The 27,172-nt window shown below is 42.5% G+C and overlaps 1 protein-coding gene across 33 annotated transcripts in view; it reads left to right on the plus strand.

The window, feature by feature from the left end:
* The window catches only part of ANK2 (ankyrin 2), a 1,630,948-nt gene that overhangs the window by 1,385,150 nt on the left and 218,626 nt on the right, over positions 1-27,172 (plus strand). For all 33 annotated transcript variants that reach the window (XM_069241684.1, XM_069241892.1, XM_069241902.1 and 30 more), the window contains one exon: positions 11,934-12,162. In XM_069241684.1, the coding sequence (XP_069097785.1) occupies positions 11,934-12,162 (229 nt within the window). The remainder of the gene's footprint in view (positions 1-11,933; positions 12,163-27,172) is intronic.

A 27,172-nucleotide genomic window follows, 5' to 3' on the forward strand; every position in this document is an offset into this window, starting at 1 on the left:
ACCATCATGTTCAATGACTCACTGTCCAACGGCTGTGTACCTTCCTATGGGCGTAAAGGTCCTAACAACTACCATCAAAAGAAACCTTCATTGGACTATAAGATCTCAACAACTACAGCCCGATATAACTGCTGCCTTTCCTATGTAAGCTACTGGAGAGACTTGAAAAGAGCTCCTGCATTTCATGATCGTACTAATAAATTACACTATTTTAAGTGTGTTTAAGAACTGACCGATATGTGGAACCTGCTTCGATGATCTAATACGAACAGTGGACAACACAAGTTTCCTGGCTGTGATAGTTGTTAGATCTGCTGTCAGTTTTTGACATCATCAATCACACCATCCTTACCTCAAGATTATCTGGGATCTCCAGTGGTAGTCTTTTTTCATCTTTGATAGAACACAAACTATCACCATAGCTACCTATTCATCTTAGCCCAGGATAATTTAGTCTTATCACTTATTAGTGTCTACAGGCAGCCACTCACCTATTTGCTGCATCAATAGAATGCAAGTTTTATTTACATGCTGATGACATTAAGTTGACTTTTAGGCTATACCTTGTTAGTCAAAGTATGTGTGAAAAGGTGTCATTGACATTTTGGCAAATTGGCCACTGGATGATGACCCTTTCTTGGTCCCTATTTCAGCAGATTTATGAATCTGAACACTGTGAAACTGCTATTGAATGTAATATTGTGTGCACTCTGGCCCTAAAATGGTATTGACAAAATTAGTTTCACCAAATTCATCTGTTTAACTTTCATGATAGATGGCATAGAAAATGCATCAGTGCCATTGGAGTTGAAGGTAATTTGTGGGCTGCAGTATGTTATTACCCACCCACGTATATGAAAAAATATATAGCTGCGACAAGCCACACTGTGCTCTGGCTAGGCTGCAATTTAAAGGCAATACAGTAACATATGGGAAGCAAATGTGCATTTGCATGTAGGGAAACCTATGTTCGATGGCATCTGTGACTGTAGATACACATGCATACTCCTGCCATCTAGTGTTGGGTCTAGACTGTTGCAAGTTGTTTTTCTTTGAAGTAGCATTTTTTCAAGTCACAGGATCAAGTGACTCCTCCTTCTTGGTGATACTGCGCAAGGGCATCGACTTCTTTGTTAGATTCTTTCCTCGCCGCCACCAGGTTCGAACTTTTGTGTCTTCGCTGTGTCTTTCGACTCATCCCGGTTCAAAATCTTTCTTTCCCTCTTCTCTTTATTGACGGTATTGTTTCTCAATCGTGTATTCCATCTTTGCGTTCGTCTCTACTCGTCGGTCCCGGCACCGACCGCGTACCTTCCGTGGCATCATCGCCCATTTCAGGCCTACATCGCCACACAGCACTGACCATTATGATGATCTGATGGAACGGACGCTGTTTCGTTTCTTTCTTTGGTGCCAATCAAAATTTCCCCATACCGACCAACATCTAGTGTGTAACCTGTGCCTCTCCCTTGATCATCAGGAAGCTACCTGCGATGACTGCAAATCCCTCAGGTCAGAGAAGACCAAAGAGCTTGTCGGTTGGAGATGGCGCACAAGACTACCAATGGCACCCCGGACATCTTTGGGGAGGAGCATGCCCAGGAGAAGCAGGAACGAGAGGAGGCCTTTTTTCGATCCAGGTAACCGACTAAAACATGCAGTTGGATATCAAAAGCCATGAGTTAACATCCGCACAATTCATGAGTACCATGGCCCCTCCTGCCCACTCGATGACTATGAAACAAGCCCCTTGCAGAGGTCGCTGTACCCCCACTGACACCAGGCCATGGGCAGATCCGAAAACAGTATTGGCTGCCCGCCCTCCTTCTAGGCTCCAAAAACAGCCAAGACCAATGCAACATCTTGGGCTTCAACCTCCCGTACCTCAATCTGAGACATTGTTGCCATCTCGGTCCAAACTTCGGCTCAGAGTACTTCAGCTTCAAGCCAACCAGTTACCGCCTCTGCTTCGGTGCCGACCAAATTGCACCAGCTGAAACCTTTGGTGACAAAAACCAAAGAGCGTTGGAGCAGAAAGACTTTAGCCAGTCTTCAGCTATGCCCTCACCTGTGGAACCTATTTTGGAGATGATGGATGCTCACCAGCGCCGGCTCCATATCCAGGAGGGTATAGCACACATTATTGCTCCTCCCCTGGATTTTTCAAGAGGAAACTGCCCTTCAAAGAGTATTTGGGCACTTCTCCACCTCCAAAGAAGGTTACCAAGGACAAGGCTACCACTAAACCTCACAAGTCTTCTACACTTCTTCCTACTCCACCTTCTCTGCCTCCTCAACCCCCAGATTCTCCTCCACCTCCCTCCCCTCCTCATTCACCTGCCTCACCTACTGCAGGAGATTTTAAACCTCAGGGATCCCCGCATACACTGGGGAAGATTTGGGTGGGACACAGCAGGACACAGATCCATAGGGCACATATGACCCTGATCCCATATTGACCAATGACCCAGATTTGTACCCCGCGCAACCCTCCCCACCAGAGGATAGTACATCCTACCAGCGGGTATTGTATTGTATTGTAATAGTATTTATATAGCGCTTACTACCCCTGACGAGGCGTCAAATCGCTTTTCAGCGAGTAGCACGCTACTCCGGAACCCAACAAGAATTAGTGATGGATTAGTATTGGGAAATATGAGTACAGTTTTAGTATTATTGTGACTTAATTTGAGCCACTGATATGAGAGTTTGTTAGTTAGATTGACTGGAGTAATGGAGGGGTGGAGGAGGAAAGAATCCAGAAGTGTTAATTGGGAGTATATGGTAATAGGATATAGGCTTGGGGTGAGTAAAGGAGGATGGAGGAGGGAAGAGTCTGTGGAAGGGGTTAGGGAGATCATAGTAGCAGGGTGAGATAAAGGAGGGCAAATTTAGTATGGTTGTTTGGGAGGTCATGGTAGTAAAGTGAGGTTTGGTAAGTTAGATGTGGAAGTGGAGGAAAGCGCTTAGGCAGAGTTGTTTAGGAGATTAAAGTAGTGGAATGGATTTGGGATGAGTCAGAGTGGGAATGGAGGATAGATTGATAGAGACATGACAAATGATAATTGGTAGATAAGTGTGATATAAGATGAGAGCAGGGATTCATAGATATCTAGTATATAACAACCCACCCAGGAGCCATGCAATGAGCCACAAACATGCCAAGCACAGAACAACATACACACATACATACATACATATATATATATATATATATATATATATATATATACAAACACACACACATGAATACACACACATATGCACTCATATATGTACATACAATAATATTTAAAACCATGGGTAAATATACTTAGTTAAACAGGTTTCAAGAGTGTGTGTGTAGTTTATTGTTATGACATAGTAGTAATTCATATTTTCTAAAGAACTATACATAACTAGAAATATACACATAATCAGAAAAACAATATTTATCAACATAGGCATATGCAGCCCATAGTTGTTTGAATATGGTTGTTATGAAGGAAAGAGCCAACTCTTGAGTAGTTTTCTGAAGACAAAAAAGTTATCTGTGGCTCTTATAGTTGGGGGTAATGAATTCCATAGTTTGGCTGCTTGAACAGAGAAGCAAGTACCATCTATAGTCTCTTTCTTGAATGGTGGTGTTTTAAGGCGGCGTGCCAATCTTGAGCGGAGGTTTCTTTGTTGAATGTATTTGGTTATTTTGTTTCTGATAAAAAGCTGTCCTGCTCCATTTATAGCTTTGTGTGTGATACAAAGAAGCTTTAAAGTGCATCTTCTGGCAACGGGTAACCAGTGTAGTGCTCTCAAGGCAGGGGAGATGTGGGCTTGTGGCTTTACATGTAATAGTAGCCTGACAGCGGAGTTCTGAATACGTTGTAGTTTTTTCATAATAGATAGAGATGATCCATGGTAGATGCCATTGGCATAATCCAGGTTGGATAGTACAAGCAAGATAGTAGCTTGCACCTTGTGTGGAAATCCGAGGTAGGGGAAGATGTGTCGTAGATTCTTCAAGGTGATGAAGCTTGTTCGTGCTAATTTGTCCACTTGGGCATTCATAGTTAACCTGGAGTCCATGGTGATTGCAAGGTTTTTAACTTCCTTGGATAATTGAGGAGGTAGTCCAAGATCGTCAGGCCAGGCGCACAGTGGGTCATAACTTTTCCAGTCACCACATATGAGTATTTCTGTTTTGGAGATATTTAGTTTGAGATGGCTCCAGGTCATCCACTGATCAACTGCTCTGAGGCAACTGAAGATTTCTGAGTTTTCAATGTTTTTGGGGCATTCTAATTTAAGTAGTATTTGTGTGTCATCTGCATAGTTGTAGCATGTGAGATGAAAATCATTGATCAGTTCTGGTAATGATATCATGTAGATGTTGAAAAGCAAATGTGAGATGATTGATCCTTGGGGGACCCCTGCTTTTGTGAGGTAGGGTTTGGACGAGAAGGTGGGCAAGTAGATGATATTAGATCTTTTTTGAAGATAGGAAGTAATCCAGTCGAGAGCAGTCCCTTGTATGCCGGCTTCATGGAGTCTTTGAATTAGGGTGTCATGGTCAACCGTATCAAAGACAGCCGAGAGGTCCAAGAGAAGTAGTGCAGCAACTCCATTGCGGTCGACTGTGTTTTTAAGATCATCCCAAATTGCTATGAGTGCAGATTCAGTGCCTCTTCCTGGGCGGAATCCAATTTGGAAGTCTGAAAGTATAGAATTGTCTTCAATGAATTGTGACATCTGGGCGAATGCTGCTCTTCCTATCAGTTTGCCCAGGAAAGGTCCATTTGTGATTGGTCTGTAGTTGTTGGGGTCCTGCGGGTCTAGGTTTGTTTTCTTTAATAACGGTCGTATGTATGCCTTTTTCAGGTCTACAGGAAAAGTTCCTGTAGTTAAAGAGTTGTTGAGGATTCTTCTTTAAGGTGTGGCAGCAGAAGTAGATAAAAGAATATTCTTGAAGATTTGTGGTGGACAATGGTCAGAAGGGCAACCGGAAGGCCTGCTTGCTTTGACCAAATCCATAAACTTACCTTGGGATATTTGTCAGAAGGACTCTAGAGGCTGGGTTGGTTTATTCTTAGAGGGTATTTTAGGAAAGGGGTGGGTGCTGATGGTTTTCTTCTGTTTTAAATAGGAGTCCAATGTGTCTGCCTTAGTTGTGTAATGAGTTGCCAGCTTGTTTGTGAAATCTTGAGTAGGGGGATGGCTTCCTTCCATGCATGTAGGTTTTCGAAATTCATTGAGAATTTTATAAAATTCCTTGGTTGTAGATTTAGCATTTTGAATTCTGCCTCAGTAGTAATTTTATTTGCTTTTTTGATTGATGATTTGTATATTCTGTTAAGTTTGTGTAGCTGCAGTTTATCTTGACTGTTGTTTGTTTTGAGCCAGGTCCGCTGCAACTTTCTGATTTGTTGCTTTATCTTTTTAAGTACTGTGTTTCTCCAAGGTTTTGGTTTTCTTTTGTCGTGTTTAGTTTTTCTGAGTGGTATTAAGATATCAAAAGCTTGCTGTAGCCACTCATAAAGTTTTGGAACAGAATTAATTGTGTCTAGATCTGTGTTGGCTGTTAGTTGTGTTTCTAAGTCATCAAAATTGAGTTTGCTCCATGGTCGGTAGGTGCATGTATGTAAGTAGTTGTGGGGTATGTTGATTTGTGGAGTTTTATGTTGGAAAGTTATGAAATGGTGGTCTGATCATGTGATTGGCGTGATGCTATGAACGGTAACTAGTTCAGGCTTAGCAAAAATGACATCTAGGATGTGTCCAGCGATGTGTGTGGGATTGTGTACAATCTGATGTAGGTTCAATGTGACTAGGCCAGTGGTGATAGCTTCTGGATGGGGCATATTGGGTTTGTCAAACCAAATGTTTAGATCCCCAAGAATGCATAGGTTGGAGTATAGTGTAATAAGGTTTGAGACTGTATCTAGAAAAGTATCTGGGAATGTCGAGTTGTTAGGTGGAGGTCTGTAAAGGAGGAGAAAGTTACAGGAGGAAGTTGGAGTAGGGTGGCATCTGGTGAGGAGGGCTTCACAACCTTGCATGGAAATGTTGTCTGTTTTACTGAGGTTTATTGCCTGTTTCAATATAATAGCTAGTCCACCTTCTCTCTTGCCTATACGGTTTTGTGTGATGGTTTGATAACCCGGAGGATGGGCTTTGTGTAACACTGGGCCCATGTCATCTCCAACCAAGATTCTGTTATGAATAGTAAGTCAGGTTGTGTGTCTGTGAGCAGGGCGTAGATGTGGTACTTGGTAGTGGCAAGAGCAACCACCTTCCACAATGTAGAGCTGCACAGTGACCCCATTGAACAGGACTTCCTGTTCGATACTCTTCCATCCACCCATAGGGATGTTCAGCTTCTCTCTATGCTCCCTGGCATGCTTAGTCATGTGTCAGATTTTTAAAGAACCTGTCCACTCTGGTTTATCACCTCTAGAGAAGATTAAAAATATAAGCCTGCTCTCATTGATCTGGTCTACCTTAGTTCACAGGTCCCTCCAGACTTATAGTAGACACCACTGCACGAAAACGTTCAAATAGTGAGACACAGGGAACTCTGCTCTTCCTAACAAGGAGAGTAAGAAGATAGATGCTGCCTGCAAAAATGTGGCTGCAAGAGCAGCTAACCATTGGCGTATCGCCAATTCATAGGCCTTACTTACTAGGTATGATCAGTTTCTCCTAGGTGAACACCGCAAAAGGGGGCAACAAATTGTTGCTGAGGGGCAAACCATTACAAACAACTCCATATGCTGTGCACTAGATGCCGCAGATACAGCTGCATGCTGCATTAATACCAGGGTTTTGATAAGGAGATATGCGTGGCATTGATGCTCTGGCTCTAAACCAGAGGTCCAGTCTGTGGTGCTCAACATGTCCTTAGAGAAGGATCATCTTTTCGGCCTTCAAGTGGATTCTACCCTTGATAAGCTGAAAAAAGACAAAGGCACAGCAAAATCCATAGGTGCTCTACAGTTCCCCACACAAAGGGGCACTTTTCCTCCCCCCACCTTCAGAGGCGTTTACCTCCCAACCTAGACAACCTTCAACCTCCTATTCTAGGAGCTTCTTTATGAGGTCCAATAACAACAAGGGCAGCGGTAAGAGCACTACTTCTCAATGCTCTACCTCCACTGCAAAGCAGTGACTACCTCAGTCTTCCCCCTGCCTCCTGACAGGGGACAACTTCAGCATTTTCATCCAGAATGGGCCAACATCACCACAGACCAATAAGTCCTTTCCATTATCCAACATGGTTGTTGTCTGGAGGTAATTACCACTCCTCCAAACATTCCCCCTTACTCTCACAGACTATCCCACAAGCACCTCACCATTCTCAAGCAAGAGATTCAATCCCGTCTTCTCAAAGGGGCTATTGAGCCTGTTCCCTTACAACACTAGGGACCAGGAGTATACTATTCTGGACTTCAGACCTTTAAACCACTACATTCGCTCAGAACACTTTCATATGGTTACTCTTCAAGATATTATTCGACTTCTTCAACAAGGCGACTTTATGGTTGGCCGAGATCTAAAGGATGCCTTCTTCCATATTCCCATCCACCCTGAACACCGAAAATACTTAAGATTTGTGGTTACAGGCAAACATTACCAGTTTAAAGTCCTGCCTTTCGGAGTCACGACTGCTCCCAGAGTCTTCACAAAGTGCTTAGCAGTAGTCACCGCACACCTCAGAAGACAAAACATACACATGCTCCCTTACCTAGATGACTGCCTCATCAAAGCCATCTCACTACCTCAGTGTAAGTATCACACTCAGATGACAGTGGACCTGCTTCACACGCTCGGATTAACAATCAACTTTGTCAAATCCCATCTTCAATCTCTTCAGATACAGCCCTGTTTAAGAGCTGACCTCACTGCAAAATTGTGGCTAGCCTACCCCAGTTCGGCTCAGGTAACAGTTATCAGTCTCTTCTCCCCCAGTTTCGGGAGAATCGTGCATACACAGTCATGTCTGTCATGTGCCTCTTAGGGATGATGGCCTCTTGTATTGCCATTGTTCCCCATGCCACACTCCACATGCGTCCCCTACAGCAGTGTCTGTCTCGTCAGTGGTCTCAGTCACAGGGTCACCTGTAAGATCTAGTATTGTTAGACTTCCACATTCACCGCTCTCTGCAATGGTGGAACACCACCAACTTTTTGAAAGGGTGGCCTTTTCTGAACCTTGTGCCTCAGGTCATTCTGACCACAGATGCATCACTGCTGGGTTGGGGCCCTCACCTTTAAGACCTCACAGTAAAGGTCCTCTGGGATCTCAGTCACCATTACTGACATTTAAATTACCTCAAGCTTCAGGCAGTATTTCTAGCCCTGAAAGCTTTTCTTAACCACCTGTCTCACAAAGTTGTCTTAGTATGCACAGACAACATGACAGCCATGTATTATCTACAGGAACGGGGGACACAGTCATCCCAGTTGTCACACCTCTCCCAAACAATATGGAAGTGGGCTCTACACCACCATAGTCACCTGGTTACAGAGTATCTCCCAGGGATGGACAGCGACCTCACAGACCTGCTCAGCAGGATACAGCAACAAGCTCACTAAGGGAAACTCCACCCGCAAGACCTTCAAAAATACTTTCTAAAATGGGGAACTCATCACATAGACCTTTTCGCCATAGCAGAACACACAAAATGCCCAGACATCGTCTCCAGGTATCCACACCCTCTATCCAAGGGCAACGCTCTATGGATGAACTTGCCATGGATATTTGCTCCTGCTTTTCTCCCTCTACCTCTCATTCCATTTCTAGTTCAGAGGATCAGGCAGGCATCTCGCACTGTGATCCTTGTAGCTCCCAATTGGGTGCATCCACCATGGTTCACAACACTTCTGGACCTCTCAGTAGTTTCCCACGAGAAGCTCCCCAACAGGCCGGACCTTCTCACTGAAAATCAAGGACAGATCAGACATCCAGACCTTAAGTCACTCAACCTTGCGACATGGCGCCTGAAGTCATAGAGTTTGGTTACTAAGAATCGCCTGTGGAATGTATGGACCTTCTCAGGGACGCTCGAAGACCAACAAACCAGCGCATGTTATGCTGCAAAATGGAAACATTATGTATATTACTGCCAACCCAAACATATCAATCCCACTAAAGTTATTGTCCAAGACATTGTTTGTTATTTACTCACTTACAGAAAGCAAATTTAGCTTACACTTCCATTCGCTTACATCTCACAGCTAAAGCTGCATAGCTATAGAACAGACAACATACTTCCTTGTTCGGAATACCAGTCATCAAAGCTTTCATGGATGGCCTTACAAGGGTTAATTCACCCAGAGGGTCTCCTGCACCATCCTGGAACCTCAATATTGTGCTTACCAGGCTCATAGGCCCTCCTTTTGAGCCACATCATTTATGCCCTCATCAGTATCTTTCTTGAAAAGCGGCGTTCTTAATCACTATCACATCACTCAAACGTGTTAGTGATCTCCAGGCACTAACCTTGGAGGAACCTTTCTTCCAGATTCACAGAGACAGGGTGGTCCGTTGCACAAACCCGAAGTTCCATCCTAAAGTGGTTTCCCAATTCCATATCAACCAATCCATTGGGCTACCAGTTTTTTGCACCCTGACTCAGTTGCAGGAAGAGATCTCCATACTAGATGTTAAACAAGCACTTATGTTTTGCATTGACAGAACCAAAGAATTTAGGAAAACTAAACAGCTCTTTGTAGCTTTTTCACTACCTCACAAAGGCAGTCCAATATCCCAAAACAGTATAGCTAGATGGATAGTAAAGTGTATACAAACTTGTTATACGAAAGCAAAGAGGCAGTTACCTGTTACTCCCAGAGCACATTCTACTAGTAAAAAAGAGCCACTATGGCTTCTCTTGAAAACATACCAATAGCTGACATTTGTAAGGCAGCTACATGGTCCACACCACATACATCTACAAAGCATCACTGTGTGGATGTATTAGCACATCAGCAAGCCAATGCAGGTCAAGCTGTGCTACAAACACTTGTCTAGTTAACTGCAACTCCTACAGGCTATCCACTGTTTTTATGGAGAAACTGCTGTACAGTCTACGCAGAGCATGTGTAGCTACAGCCACACATGCTATCAAATGGAAAATGTTACTTACCCAGTAAGTATCTGTTTGTGACATGTAGTGTTGTATATTCATGCAAATGAGGGAATCCCTTTGCCTCTGCAACTGTGCCATATTATAGACAAGGAAAGGCAAAGAAGCTATCAGGAGGCGCACCAGCTAAAAGGTAGAGCACTGTCAGTGCGCCCCCTGGTGGCAGCCCTCTGGAGGGGGAAGGAGAGCCCTGTGGACCTCTCAGATATCCCTTTGCAGGTGGGTGCAATCACAGACTGCATCCACCTGCAAGGGGATCTCTAATCCTCCTTAAAAATGCAGGCAAGTTGCCGCCTGCACAGTCTAACACGGAGCAACTTTGAAGCAGCCACTCCATTTTTCACATGACTGCACCACCCACAGGGAAACACAAGCTAGCAGCTGCCATGTGGGCAGCACATTCGTGCTCATATGGCGCATTTTCCTTGTTGGCGCCTGGCGCACCTTTTAAACGATGCACCCGGCCCGGGTTGTAATTTCAGGAGACTGAGGTTTACAGACTATGAACAGCTTGCTTTCCCTAAGGCTAGCACTCCATTCGCCTTTACTGAGGCACACATTCTACTTTTGCCAGATTGCAATATTTTAGGTTTCTTTGTTGAGTATCACTACGCTTCCGTCAATCCATACCTAATATTTGCAACCATTAGTGAAAAGCCAGTGACCTAACTCAAAAACAATTCTGGCCTCTTGACACATGGCTACTTTAGCAAAATAAACACCATTTCTTAAGTCTATTGGCATACCTACTGGTGGAGCTCGATTGAGCACTGGAAATGAGTGTAACAAGAGACATACTCTGTCTAATAATGTGTCACTGTTATCAACAAAACCACTCGTTATGGCTCTCCTCTCTTATTGCAGTAATATAACTGAATTAAGTATGTTTGTGCCACAATAATGAATAAATATCACACACATTTGTCTTCTAGTTAATGTTGTCTGCCTTCTTTTGTAAAAGTGAATTGTCTTTGCTTTGTTTATGGTGCCTTTTTCTCTTTAGCTTGGGACAAGAGGCCTGAATGCCCCATAAAATGCTGCTGTACCAGTAGATAAATAATAAATAAAGGACCCCATTGTGTTGAATCCTATGAAAACATATAATATAATTCAGCCTTTGCGACACTCAATAAAGTTACACCTCTTGCATCCGACTAAAGTATCTGATATGCCTGTACAGAATGGGGGAAATAAAGGATTTAACTCCTATGCATTTCACTGAAGCGTACAATATATAGCTGTACACAGTAGTTAATTAAAACAATTACACTTTTTTTGCACTTCACTATATCAAATGATATACCTCTATATTTTGTGACATTTTGTGGACTTAACGTAATTGCATCTGACTGAATAATCTATGTCTGTAAACTATGAGACAAAATAGGTCTTGAAGTGATTGTCTCTGACTGAAGCATATTATATGATGTACACGATGAAACACATAAAGAAACTAAACATAATTACATCTGATTGACATTTCTGATCTGTCATTTTATGGAATTAAACACCTTGTATCCAACTGAAGCACGAGAAGTATCTGCACACTATGTGGCAATAAAGGCATTCAGTAGATGCCATCTAACTGATGCGTTCAATATGCTTATACATCATGCAGCATATAAAAAAACGAAATAGGTTTCCTGAGGTGTTAGCTTATTATACAAGGTCATTTGGTTGGAGTCCTAATAACAGTGTATATTTTTGTTTAATGTTTGCATGTTTCTGTATCTTTAAAAGAGTGCTTTCTGTTTTTATTTAGATTGTTCTAACTAGTTTGCTAAGGTTGATTCATTTTACCTTCTTCATTAGGTTCTGGCTGATTGATTGTAGGCAAATCCAGGAATCAGTGATGTTTGCCAGCCAAGTTTACAGGGAAATCATTTGTGTACCATACATGGCCAAGTTTGTTGTGTTTGCCAAATCCCAAGATCCAATTGAAGCACGGCTAAGGTGTTTCTGTATGACAGATGACAAGGTGGACAAAACGCTTGAGCAACAAGAAAACTTTGCTGAGGTTGCCAGGAGCAGAGATGTGGAGGTAAATACAGCTATTTGGGAAATCTCTATTTATCATCACCTGGGCCATTTTAAGGGAAATGTCTAGACCTGAGAAATGTGCCCTTGACCATACTAATTAGAGAAGCATTCAGACACTTCTGGCACTTTACTGATACATTTTGCCTCTATGCAGTAGAAAAAACGGACCAGTAAAAAGTAACAAAATAAATATTGATCTTTTCATGTGGTGACATGGTTGAAAATTGTGTATGCATTTGTATGTGTATAATTACACCTCATTTAGTGTCACAATACTTTTCTTGCAATTAATTCCATTTTTTTTTAACAAAGAAAATGTACTTTTCAGCAACCCATAAATATTTTCATACTGTATGGATTTTAAAAAAGTAGGCTTGATTTCTGGTGATATATCAGTTTAAATAATGATTTGGAGTATTTCTGATTGATCTTTCTGCTACAGCTTCACCCGTTCTCAAGGCCCTGTCTCATTCAAACTATTATAATTGACTATTGTAAATAATTTTATCAGTGTCTATTCTACCTCATCTGTACCTGATGTGGAACCTCACTTTATGATATTTAAAAAATTTAAATAAAATAAATAAAAGCAATTCCTTTAGCGCAATGCCAATGAAAAATAAAGGTTGTTACAAATTTTGTCTACAAATATGCAAGATGTGCACAAATACTTTACATTATTATTTCTATCTATTCAAAGGCGTATGTTTGGCCTCAAAAGTCCTTCCTGACTTTCAGTTACTTGAGTCTTTTCTGGTATCTTTTTCTAAATGTAGGACATGAGCCAGGACCACCAATTTTGGCCATTGGTACCGCTTGGGGGGATGGGTTCTAACATGATTTTTATGCATGGTATGGCTACCTAGAGATTGAAACTATGTGATAGCAAGTCATCACTCTTTGCCTTTTGTCTGATATTATTGGATTAGTATCCATAGCTGAAAAAAATAAGAGTTTCCATATTTTGGATAAATAGCATACAACTTCTTCATAACATGTGAAAAAATGAATCTAATTCCACCAGATTGGTTACATTTAATATACTTTAAACATAGTTATGATTATTTATTGCAACAATAATAATATAGTCCTTAAAATAATAACAATAAAACTTCAACGTATTCCTCATTTATTGATAAAGATTATATGCAGAATTTATACTTAGAACTTCAAATAATAATAGGTTCTACCTCTTACATAGGCAATATATGTCATGAGTGAACATATATATACAATTTTAGCATTCACATTTGTTGTCTTCTTCTGAATAAGTGTCATCTTACTCCAATATTGGAACTTTCATAGATTCACATGCTTGAATCATTCCCCGTCGTCGAGATGGGAGTCCCCGGTACTTAAAAGATAATGTCTACATAGACATAATAATAAAAGAGGCTTATTGCCTTACTGTTAGGTAACCTCTCCAAGTTGTTATGTAAAAAAGGACCAAACTGCAGAGTCCACCAATCAGGTGATCCCACCCTCTAGAACCCTCCTGAGAGAAGCTCCAGTACCTCAGATTTTCTACTGCACGTCGTGCTAGGGAGTCTCCACTGAGCTCTGCTCTTTCTTTTCCAGTTTTGGAATACATTTATCACACAACTTACTTTCTTATTGTCCTGGAGTGTTGTTTTCACACTCAGAACACCTCTGGATTGAAATTATCTTCAAAATGTCTGACAAGGAGAAAAAAGGTCTCTATAGAGCCTGCAATACGTGTGGGAAGAAAAGACTTCATTCTGAAGACCCACATAAAAACTGTATATATTGCCTGTATCCTGATCACTCTGCAAAAGAATGTAAGGTATGTTGTACCTTTTCTTCTAAAACTCTAAAGGATAGAGAGTGAAGACTGCTTATATGGCTCCAAAAATTGAAAACAAGGAAAAAACCCTGTCTCAGATTCAGGCAGTGATGAGTCTTCCTGGTGTTCAGAAAAGACAAAGATCACCTCATTCAGAAAATGATTCAGAACAGCCCTCTAAAGCTTTGAAAAAGACCTCACAGGGTTCTCGTAAGGCTGCAGCATATCAACATCACCTCATGAATGAAAATCTTCCTCAGAAAAATCAAAACGCCGGCCTTCTACTTCAAAAAAGGATTATAAACCTTCTTCAGAATCATCCACACCTCCTCCAAAGGTAATTACTACTTTTAAAAAGCCTTCTTCAGCTCCTTCAAGAGACATACTGCGATGACTCCACCGTCGATGAGGTCGTCGTCGTCGACACCTTCGTTGGCGAAGACTTATACTACGCCAGTATCGACGACAACAACATCCACTGTATCCAGCCTGTCGACCATTGCTTCCTCCTCATCTATGATGTCCACGTCGACGGTATCTAAGACCAGACCATCCACTCTGAAGATAAAGATGTCATAGTTGGCACCATCGACGATCATTCCAGTGACTACAACATCGTTGTCGACGGACCAGAGGTGGATCCTCGCACATGGAGATCACTCCGTCAACGGCCTCACCGTCAGCACTGTCGCCTACACCATTGATGGCACCGACGACGATGAGAAAAATCAAGGATTCATATATGAAAGAACACTTGTCTCCGCATACCACGTCTCCAAGTAAAGTCACTCCCTTACTTCCGGCCCATCCACTGGATGAAGATTTGGATGACGATGGACCATTTGGAGCGGCTCATAGGCCTTCTCAGCTTCAGGTCAACTATCAAGAGGACGAAGACAAATATAGCCAACATTATGACAAACAATATTATTCTCCTCAGAGGGACTAGCGAAGTGTACCAGAAGATATGGTGTGTATTCAAACTTCCCTTATCACAGATTTCCAACTTATGTTGTCCGGCTATAAAAAGAGATTTCCGTCAACACCACAGATAGACAAACTCCCAAGGGAATCTCTTCTGACCCTGCCTCATCCCTCCACCCCAGTGCCAAGACCTACGTCTTCGCCAAGATCAGTGAGAAGTACCCCGCAGAGAGCTTTTGTACAGGTTACAGACTCCTTAGAAGATGACAGGGAAGAAGGAGAGCTCTAGGATACACAATCTGAATGGGACAACTATGTAATACAAACCCCATCATCTCCATCACCTACTCCTGTAGATTCACCCCCAGACGACATCGGGGGTTTCCATATTCTGCTGGAAGAGCAGCAAAAAGATTTGCACTGCCAATGCCATGTAAACAAACGGACTGCTTCCTCTATGATTTTAAGAAGCCATTTCAAAGAAATGTGCAATCCATGCCCATAGTAAGTTACATTTGGGAGGAAGGTTTAACAATGATGAGCAAACCCAGCTACTGTCACTGCTGTCTTACCAAGATTAGACAAAAAGCATAAAGCCCCAGAAGACGCTCCAGCCTGCCTAACTGGGAATCAGAAAGCAGACTCAGTAATAACTCAGGCGGTGCCGAGACGTTCAAAGAATCCATCATCCCCTAGTACAGCACCTCCAGACAAAGAGGGAAGGAGCCTAGACAACATTGGGAAGAGGTTTTCCGCCAAGTCTGGGCATACAGTGAGAGCAGCAAATTTCTTAGCTGTTTTCGGCAGATATGACAGGCAGTTCTGGGTTGACCGCTCCATATTTGGACCTGCTTCCATAAAAGTCAAAGGTGGAAGCAAAGAAGATCTTGCTGGAAGGACAACACACCTCGGCAGAGATCATTGACTGCACAATGGATATTACTATCACAGTTTTCATACAACTAGCAGGTGGTGCGGTGTTGTGTAGGCAAGGCTGCCTTAAAGCCACTATCTTTCATCCGGAGGTGCAGAATAAGATATTGGACCTTCCATTCAACGGAGTGGCTCTTTTTGGCAAACACGTAGACAAAGCCCTACAAGCAATTAAGACTGACACAGACACCGCCAGATCACTCGGGACCCTACAGTTTAAGAAACTGCTTTTTCATGCCCCAGAGGGTGAGGAGTACAATCATATTGAGGGAGTTTTCAAAACCTTCATTACCCCACCTATTCAACTCAACAGTTTTGGACACAATACGCTTAAAGGCAACCACCCCAAGCATCCTATGCTAGACCCCTCCTAGAGGTAGAGCACATCAAGGGAAATACACAGGTCGTCACCAATGAATTTAAGCTCCAGCTACTTCCCCACCACTGATTCACAAAACAGGGGGCAACATTTCTCATTTCTTTCAAAAACAGCGAGAAATAACATCGGACCCAAATTCCACCATCACACCCTACACACACCTCCCTTCAAAAACATCTAAAAGGGCTCCGGTTAGAGGTCAGGATCAAGTTAAAGAAAGGAGCAATAGAGAGAGTCCCTTTTTCGCAGCAGGGGAAAGGTTCTACACCAGATTCTTTCTAATACGCAAGAACTGGAGAGAATGGCGCCCTATCCTCAACCTCAGAGACCTCAACAAGTACATCCAGCGCCAAACCTTTCGTATGGACATGGAGACTTTATGACAACCCTGGATCTACAGGATGCATACTTTTATATCCCAATCTCACCTGCCCACAGAAAATTCCTTTGTTTTACAATAGCCAGCAGCCATTTCTAATTCAAAGTTCTTCCGTTTGGCCTCAAATCGGCCCCCAGAATATTCACAAAGTGTCTAGTGCCAGTAGCAGCTTGGCTGAGAAAGCAAAAACACCAGATTTTTCCATATTTAGACGACTGGCTCATAAAAGCGCATTCGAATCCAGCAGCTCACAACTCAACAAGGGCTTGCATGAAACTATTCAAAGAACCAGGTCTCACGCTAAATTGGAACAAATCAAAGATCTTGCCAGCAAGAGTAGCGACTTTCTTGGAAGCATCAAAAGACACGGTCAGGGACAAGGCCTTCCCGACATTAGAAAGACAAACTAAACTGAAATCCTTAGTAACCAGAATTCAAAGAAAAAAGTTTCTTTCAGTACGCAGCTACAAATCTCTACTGGGGATGATATTATCTTGTATTCAACTAATTCCATTTTGCCGTCAAAGAATGCTCCCCCTGCAGGAAGAATCGGCTCTTCAGTGGACGCAAAAAGAAGGGTCATTCAACGACACTGTCACAGTGACTCCACGCATGATCGAAGCGCTTCAATGGTGGTCAGACCAGTCGAACATGGCAAAAGGTCTTCCTTTTCTGCTCCATCGACTTCTGCTGATCATTACCACGGACGCCTCCCTGGAAGGATGGAGGGCTTTTCTACAGGAGCTACAGGTCAGTGGAAAGTGGAAGAGCTCTCTTCAAAAACGTCACATCAGTTTCTTAGAGCTAAGAGCAGTTTTTATGACTCTACAGGCTTTCCTCCCCAGAATAAAGCAGTCTGCTGGTCTCATAAGAATGGACAAAACCACAACTATGCATTACCTGAGCGAGCAGGGAGGGACAAGGTCTCTTCTCCTTTCTCATGAATCTCAAAGTTTTGGGAATTGGGCTATTCGAAATGGAGTAACTTTAAAGGCAGAGCACCTTCCAGGCAGACAAAACAAAACAGCAGACACCCTCAGCAGAGTAACATCCTCGTGTCACAAATGGTAATTGAATCAAAAAGCCCTCGACCAGGTCTTCAGGAAATGGGGAAAACCCAACCTGGATCTCTTCGCGACACCACAAAACAAAAAATGCCGCTTCTACGCAAGCTGGGATCACCATCCAGGATCGTGGTGGAATGCCTTTTTGATGCCATGGTGCACAATATTTGCCTACGCCTTTCCAGATATTCCCCTAATTTCAAGAGTGCTCACAAAGATCAAGAGGGAAGGTTGCAGGCTGATCCTCATAGCCTCACATTGGCCTCGCCAGCACTGGTTCTTGGAACTCCTACTGTTCTCGGAGAAACATCGCATTCCAGTGAAGGTCTCACCAGATCTCCTAGCGATGAAGGCCAGGTCCTGCACCCAGACCTCAAATCACAAAAATTGGCTTGGCTCCTGAACACAATGAGTTTGCCCATTAAAATATTCGCCCAGAATGTAAAATAATACTTTCAAAAGCCAGAGCAGAAAGCACAAACCATACTCTCTGAAATGGAAAAGGATTTGTTCATGGTGTCAGAAGGAACAAGTAAATCCGCTATCGTCAGTGCCAGAGGAGATATTGCCCTATCTCCTCCATCTGGCATCTTCAGGTTTAGCTCACACATCCATTAAAGTGCACCTGGTGGCCATATCTAGGTTCAGACATTTCCCGACATCTCCATCTTTATGGTCCGCTAGGATAATAAAACAGTTTCTTAAAGGACTCTCTAGAGTTTTTCCACCAGTAAGACCTCCTCCACTTTTCTGGCATCTCAATACAGTTCTATCCCAGCTCATGAAACATCCATCTGAACCTACTCAAAAAGTGGAATTGAAATAATTATTGTGGAAGTTTGCTTTCCTACTGACTCTTACTTCTTCTAGAAGTATCAGCGAGATCCAAGCTCTTACCATCCAAGAGTCTTTCCTTCAAGTTCAACATGACAGACTAATCCTTTGCACAAACCCAAAATTTATTCCCAAATTATTGTCGGACTTTCACATTATTGAACCTCTGATCCTGAAGACTTTCTTTCCAAATCCGTCATCTCCAGCAGAAAGGGTGCTTCATTTCCTGGACATCAAACATTGTATTAAGTTTTATTTGGAGAAAACCAAACAATTTCGTAAGTCTAAACAGTTACTTGTCACTGTTAGATATGGGGTCTTTGGTTGGTAGTCAGGTTACCCCCTGTCCAAGCAAAGACCCTCACTCTAGTCAAGGTAAAGGAGATTCACCCTCAGCTAACCCCCATCCCCTTGGTAGCTTGGCACGAGCAGGCAGGCTTAACTTCAGAGCCTAGGTGTAAACTATTTGTATCAACACACACAATAACTGAGTGATAACACTACAAAATAACACAACACAGGTTTAGAAAAATAGGAAACATGTATCTAAACAAAACAAGACCAAAATGACAAAAATCCACCAGACTCAAGTCAAGTTATGAATTAAAAAGCAAAAAGAGTCTTAAATCCTTGAGAAAACAGTAATAACACTGTTAGCGTTCAAAAGTACCTGGGTAGCTTCAAAATAACAACGCACGGGCAAGCGTGCATCGAAAAAGGGCAGTGATGTGTTGATTTCTCACCCACAAGCGAGACTGTGCGTCGTTCCTCCACCGGTCAGGTCGGCGTGCGTCATTTCTTCTCTCTCCAGGAGAGTGGTGCGTCGATCTGGACAAGCACCTCTGGTCCGGGCAGGCTTTGCTTTGTTTTTCTGCCCCCAGTGAGGTTTGCGTTGAAAATCCTGCTGGGCAATATCAGCAAAACCGCGCTATGTGATTTGTGACGTTATCAGCTTCCGTCAGCGGGTGCTGCGTGTTTTTTCTCCAGCCATGTGTGTCGATTTTCCAGCCACAATAGAGTTGGAGCATAGATTTCAGCCATGAGGCCGGCGCGCGTAGTTTCTCAGCCTCTCACAGCGGTCTGTGTGTGGATTTTCAATCTTGGTCTGCCAGCTTCACCTGTCAAGGCCCCAGGAACTGGATAGGGCACCACTTGGCAGGGCAGGAGTCTCAGCAGAGAGTCCAGGTGCTAGCAGGGGAAGTCTTTGATGGCCCTGAGATAGCTCCACAAAGCACAGGCAGGGCAGCACTTCTCCTCAGCTCTTTAGCTCTTCTCCAGGCAGAGGTTCCTCTTGATGTCCAGAAGTCATCTATTTTTTCAGGGGTTTGGGTGCTCTTCTTATACCCATTTTGGCCTTTGAAGTAGACCTACTACAAAGGAAAGTCTCTCTTGGTTGTGAGATCCTGCCGTGCCCAGGCCAGGCCCCAGTCACACACCAGGGGGTTGGAGACTGCATTGTGTGAGGGCAGGCACAGCCCTTTCAGGTGTAAGGGACCATTCCTGCCCTTCCTCCTAGCACAGATGGCTCATCAGGATATGCAGGCTACACCCCAGCTCCCTTTGTGTCACTGTGTAGAGAGAGGTGCAAACAGCCCAACTGTCAAACTAACCTAGACAGGGAATCCACAAACAGGCAGAGCCACAGAATAGTTTAAGCAAGAAAATGTCCACTTTGTAAAAGTGGCATTTTCAAACACACAATCTCAAAACCAACTTCAATAAATGATGTACTTTTACATTGTGATTTCAGAGACCCCAAACTCCATATGTCCAGCTGCTCCCAAAGGGAACCTACACTTTAATCATATTTAAAGGCAGCACCCATGTTAACTTATGATAGGGATCGGCCTTGCAACAGTGAAAACGGAATTTGGCAGTATTTCACTGTCACAACATATAAAACACATTAGTATATGACCTACCTTAAACATACACTGCACCCTGCCCATGGGGCTACCTAGGGCCTACATTAGGGATGCCTTACAGGTAAGAAAAGGGAAGGTTTAGGCCTGGAAAGTGGGTACACTTGCCACGTCGAACTGGCAGTTTAAAACTGCACACGCAGACACTGGGTTGGCAGGTCTGAGACATAATTACAGGGCTACTAATGTGGGTGGCACAATCAGTGCTGCAGGCCCACTGGTAGCATTTGATTTACAGGCCCTGGGCATCTCTGGTGCACTGTCCTAGGGACTTACCAGTAAATCAAATATGGCAATCATGGAAATCCAATTACACATACATTTTACATAGGAGCACCTGCACTTTAGCACTGGATAGCAGTGGTAAAGTGCCCAGAGTAACAAAAACAGGGTCCAGCACACATCATCAACCCGGGAAACAGAGGCAAAAAGCTAGGGTAGACCACACCAAGGATGCCAAGTCTATAACAGTCACTTATAGTGCCCCACGAAAGGGCCAACCCCTATCGAAACAGGGCATAGCAAGATGGATAGTAAGTGCAATAAAGTTCTGTCGCCAGGCAGCTGGGAGGCCTTTACAAGCCTCAGTACGTGCCCATTCCACAAGATCTATCTCGACATCGATGGCATTGTTCGCAGGTGTACCCTTAAAAGACATTTGCGGAGTGGCCACCTGGAGGACTACACACACATTTATGAGACACTGTTGTCCAGAGGAGATACCTCAAGGAGATGTGGCGGTAGGACAGGTGGTCCTGTGGCATCTGGTCCAGTAACAGTGCACTAACCCTACACCCCACCATCCTTTCCTTTTTACTAGTACACATTGCATAGTCTAATGGTGGGGAGGGATTTTATTTGGGAATTTAATGGTTTACGAAAATGGAGAATAGTGCTTATAAGCTATAGCATCTTTTCATGTTAGACTACTTGTTTGCTTTATAAGATAAGACGTATCTTTAGGCAATTCTAATAACTTCTTCTCAATGCAATGTGACATAGATACTGCTTTATAGTCTGATTCGAGCATGTGAATCTATGAAAGTTCCAATACTGGAGTAAGAAAATAAGGGCCAGATGTTCAAAGCTTTTTCACTTCGCAAACAGTGAATTTTGCTGTTTTGCGACGTGCAAAAAGCACATCGGAATACCCAATCCCCATTTTGCGAGTCGGTAACCTTGTTACCGACTCTCAAAACGGGACTGCGAGTCACAATTAGAAAGGGGTGTTCCCCTTCCTAATTGCGAGTCGCAGTGCGATGCTGTATTGTTTTGTGAGCGCGAACACGGTCGCAAAGCAATCGCAGTTACCACCAGTGTCACACTGGTGGTAACCCATTTCAAAAGGGGAGGGGTCCCCATGGAACCCCTTCCCCTTTGTGAATGGCATGAAAAACATTTTTCATCCTATGGACCACTGCCTGCTCTGAAAAAATGAAATAAAAACGTTTCATTTTTAAGTTTTGTAATGCATCTCATTTTCATTTAAGGAAAACGGGCTGCATTACAACAACAACAAAAAAGCAGTCACAGACATGGTGTTCTGCTGTCTGCAGCAGGCCACCATCCCTGTGAGTGCCGCCACTCGCAAGGGGGTAGCAAATTGCAACCCACCTCATTAATATTAATGAGGTGGGCCTTTGCGACCCCCTTGCGAGTCGCAGATGGTGTCATGGACACCATCCTACATTCTGGATTGCGACTCGCAAATTGCGAGTCGGTCTGACTCGCAATTTGCAAGTCGCAATCCAGATTTTTACTACATCTGGCCCTATGTTACTTACCTGTAACTATAGTTCTCCAGTATTGGAATCTTTCATAGATTCACATGCGACCCACCCACCTCCCAGGGGAAGCTCACCTTACTTTTCTCAGTACAATTTGTTTATGCTATGCACTAGTGCTTAGAAAATCAAATGTAGTGGAGCTTCTTTCAGGAGGTTTCTAGATGGTGGGACCACCTGGTTGGTGAACGCTGCAGTTTGGTACTTTTTTACAGAACGACTTGGAGAGGTTACTTAACAGTAAGGCAATAAGCCCCTTTTATTATGATGTATATGTAATCATTATCTTTTCTAAAGTACCGGGAACTCCAATCTCGATGATGGGGAATGATTCAAGCATGTGAATCTATTGAAGATTCCAGTACTGGAGAACTATAGTTACAGGTAAGTAACTTATTTTCATTCTCTGCAACTGTTTTCACAGGTAGGAAGTCTGCACATGTCAGTGCACTCGAGGTCATTTAGACGGCAGATACATGTTGGCAGTTTGCAGTTCCTAATGAAGTTGCAAGCTAGTTCTTACACAGCCTGAAGTGCTGGCTGCCCCTTCATCCAGTCCACTACCAGTTGCTCTGCTCCCTTGTGTTTTTCCAACTTCAGTTGACGTAGGTGCCTGTGGATCATTCACAAAACATCACTTGCATATAGCGGCTTGATAGTTTGTATGCTCTGCATGTTTCTTCTGACAGTCCCTGCAAGGTGGAAGTTGATGACTGTATCTCAACCTTCAGGTGATATTCCAAGTCATTTGCATGATGAACCAATAATTTTGATGCATACAGCAAGCATGAGAATTGCTCCAATTTGTTCATTAGTTATTCAGAGAGATCCCATTCATCTCCGAGCTGTGAAAATGTTTCCTGTGTACGTCTGTTGGCGGACCGAATTTTGAATGCACCTACTTTTCCTTTTCCCTCAAATCAGCTTACTGGGTCACATTCAGTAAATGTATGGAGACCTATCATAGCTCAACAAATATTTTCCCCAAGAGTTGAAGCTGCATATTTTAGCACCACATTTCAGAAACAATTTAGCCATGATTCTGTCATGGAATCACATACACATAATACACACATCAGTGTCATCTGAGCTTATCCTTAATGTCTCATAACCCTCATTAGCAGCATGTTCAGCATGCAGCAACAAACAACCATCTGCTTCTTTGAGTGTACTGCTGAAAGTGGGCACTTCTTGGTTCCCTTCAGATGTGATTGTATAGCTTTTAGCTATACAGTTTGTGAACAATGTTTTATTCTCACATTTTACAAAATACTCTGGTTTCCTCCATTTGTTAACGAGAAATGCAATGAGAGTTGTTTTATTCCTTACGTGGCTTAGGAATTTCCTCCACTGTCTGACAATCTTGGAAGGTGAGATGCTCTGTAACTCGTGCCTGAGTTCTTCCCCTCTGATTGTCCTCTTGTTGTTCTTAGTAGACTTCTCATGCGTATCAACTCAACAATGATTCTTTGACTCCTATTTCCTCCCTGCAAATCCATCGACAAGTAAGCTATAGCCACCTCACCAAAGTTTGATTCCTCTCCTTTTCCTCTGAACAAGAACAATACCATTAATTAGTGTGGCTGAATATCCAGGTATTTCTTCAGCAGGGATAACGTTTTTCTGCAAGTATGTTGCTAAAACAGTTTAGTTTGTCTTTCACTACAGACCTTCTGGAGTTGCTAAAGACCATGGTAAAGGTCCTAAGGGATGAGAGAGTACATTCACCATTTCAAGGTTCTGATTCTGTGATGTCACAATGATTCAACCAAATAATGCTTCGTCTGCTTTCATGATAATTGTGTTATTGCTGTTCACTCCTTCTCCTTGGACATGTTAGTAAAGGATTCTAGTTTGTTCATTTTCATTAGGTCATGAAACTTCTTAATAGATGGATTATTCTCAAGTAGTTCAAGTTTGAAGTCCCTATAGCACTGTTCACCTATTTAATGTGTCTTCATTATGTTAGATACTCTATCTTGTTGAATAGCCTTTTTTGCTGTGGAGAGACTAATGAGATCATGTGGCCCAACAAATGGGTTTATCCAACTTTGAACCAGACTAACAGCTCTCATAACAGTATCTTTGTCTTTTTTAATTTGTGACTTATATAGGTCTGCGTGAGTAAGATCTGATCTGTCGTTACAAACCATTTCCCTTATCTGACCGAAAAAGGCGCTTTGATGTTCATTCATCACATGATGTATTTTCACAGCACCCGCCTTGAGGTTGAACCTTGTCGTAGCACCCAGAGTCTGTATGTCTTTGTTGACTGTTACCTCTATCGCTTGATCAACCGAAATTCGTCCAAATTGATTGACATCTGACAGATGAACTGAAAAGCATCCTTTGATGAAGTTGTGGTGTAGCTCTGGGTTTTTCACTGCAAGTAATGTCATTTCAGCATAGCATACAGGAAGATATCTAGCGAAGTTCAGCCTGTCATATACAAAACCCCATGGGATCATAGAGCCTATGGCGGTAAGATGTAAATGCCAGTTTCCTTCTTGAGCAGCATGCAGCAGAGCCAGCAAGACATTTTCAACAATATCCAAGAACTGCATCCAAAATGCAGAGACATCTCTATTGTCATGATGAAGATGTTCCAAGAATACATCCCAAAGCTATTCAGATTCGGCAAAGGCAGCATTCTGCAAGAGGTTGTCTAATCTCTGTTTCATATGTCTTTTGCAAACTCATTAACATTCTCAATGAAGGAGTAGACTGCCTGAATAATCTCCTTGTAATTCTTCACCCAGGGGATAAATTCCAACCAAGCCAGTCTCAGCATAGCTTCATACAGACACTTGTGTACTCGAACTGCACGATTGTACATACAGCCTTCTAGTACTGATGATATTGATCCTTCTGCTATCATGTCTGCTTCAGTGCAAAGGTCGTGAAGGCCAGCATCTTGAAAGCGTTTCCCAAGAATGGATATGACATTCCAAATGGTGTGAAATGTGCCTATTCGAATAATGATTGTGTTGTACATTGATCTCAGTTGCTTTTACGTAGAGAGCTTGATCCATGATCTCTACAATTTTCACCAAATGCTGTGATTCCCTTAAAGCTCTGACTGTTTCAAAATTTCAGAAACAGTTGTCAAATCAGTTGCAGGGGCATCAATGGTGGGCAAGTAGCCAAAGAAATCCGGTGATACCCTATCTAGGTATCTAGTACTTATGTTAAATCCTGTCCAGCTTGGTATTATCTGTGCAAGTCTTGCTTTTGGCCTTATAACAACCCAGATTATGTTCTTACTTTGTGCAAGCTTCAATTGAGCAACTCATTCCGGCATGACTTTGGCACTTGTCATTAATGGCTGAGGCCCAACTCGTTCACCAGAAACATACATGAACAATTCTTCAGTATTTGTGGTGGTCAATATTCTTTGCTTTCATTTCTCAATGCTTGGGAGAGGAACTTTAAAAGGTTGTGGTCCAAACAACTTGGATTGCACAGCTATACTGTTGACTCAATGAGTTGTCCCCTTACCCGTAGGAGTTTCTTGTAGCCTATCAATGTTATGCCATACTGTTAGTGAAGAGATGAGGCTGAATGTCCACTAGAAGAACATTTTGCGCATTTAAGGTTGCAGCAAGTTTCTGAAGACAAGAGGCAGTATCATTTGCTTTCAGTTGTAAGTATGAAATCCCATGACCAAGTCTGTTTAGAGTGCGAATGATTTTAACATTGCCTGTCAGCGTTTTTACGGAACATGGGAGCAACAATTGCTTGGGGGATTTCTGCTGGCCATTTGTGACTGCATATATAATGTCCTGACTGAATAATTGTATAAGTAAGGTAACCCTTTTGGACAGCTTTGTGTTTTCTGGATCTTCAGTCAGAAGTCCTACTAGGAACAGTTTAAGGTAATCAGGCACTGGAAATGAATCTTTATCAGTGTCTGATGGATGATATGGTCATGGTGTTGATGTCAAGTTTGTTTTAATCATTGTTCTTATGTGCAACGATGTTTAATCAATGATATTGTTCATATCTGTGGCCTTCACCTTTAAAAATGATAAATCTCTTTTCAAACTCTGGTTTTCTCTTACAGCATCCTGTAGCACGACAATATCAGGTTGGGCCAATAGTTTTCCTTGGTTGTCTGGGAATATGTGGAGGCTGTCACTGAACTCAGAGTCCAATTTTTTTCCAATAAGCTTTCTGGTTGATTTGTCTACTCCCAGGATTCCTCTGTTTGTCAAGAGGGTTTCAAGCCTTTCAGCGACAGTTGTCAAATGAATTACCTCTTTATTAGGAATAATCACAGTTCTAATGTATTGAAATAGTTTATAATATGAGAGATGAAGCATATTATAAACTTTTTCAATACATTAGAACTGTGATTATAGTAGTATAGTATTGTGTATAGTAGAATAGTATAGTGATCATCGGTTTGAATACTTGATACATGATCTTCCTCCTTTTCTTTACCCCTTGTATAGTTCCTTTAACAAGATGTATGCTAATTGGCTTCTGCAACCAATATGTCCCTAGTACAAACTGCTAAGATCTTTGAATCACAAATAATGGTTGCACACTCTCGAAGCCCTTTGTAAACTCTAAGCTCTGTGGCCTTGATTAATTTCTCACACGTTGATGTTCTCTTGTAGCATTTTATCTTTCCACAAAATATACATTCTTAAGCATACACGTTTGACTTTAATGATCTTCTTCTTTAAGTGTTTACTCGTGCACTCACTTGTTCCAGCATCATCACTGACACTTCCTTCAGCTTTTTGCTTAATAGTCTGTAAATCTCTCTTCATAGTAAACAGGCTCCTGCACTTCCTGTGGTAAAATACGTTGGGAACTGTGTTGCTTTCCACATTTCTCGCAATATCTAACAGTGGAATGTGATTCCTTATTTGAGGTGCCTCTAACAAAGAGTTCCATAATACGTAGTCATGCAGGCTTGTCAGCGTAACTCCCTGTTGTACATTTGACAATAAATAAATTATGCACTGGGGATCAGAAGG

The sequence above is a fragment of the Pleurodeles waltl genome, chromosome 1_2 (genome assembly GCF_031143425.1).
Source record: "Pleurodeles waltl isolate 20211129_DDA chromosome 1_2, aPleWal1.hap1.20221129, whole genome shotgun sequence".
NCBI lineage: Eukaryota > Metazoa > Chordata > Amphibia > Caudata > Salamandridae > Pleurodeles > Pleurodeles waltl.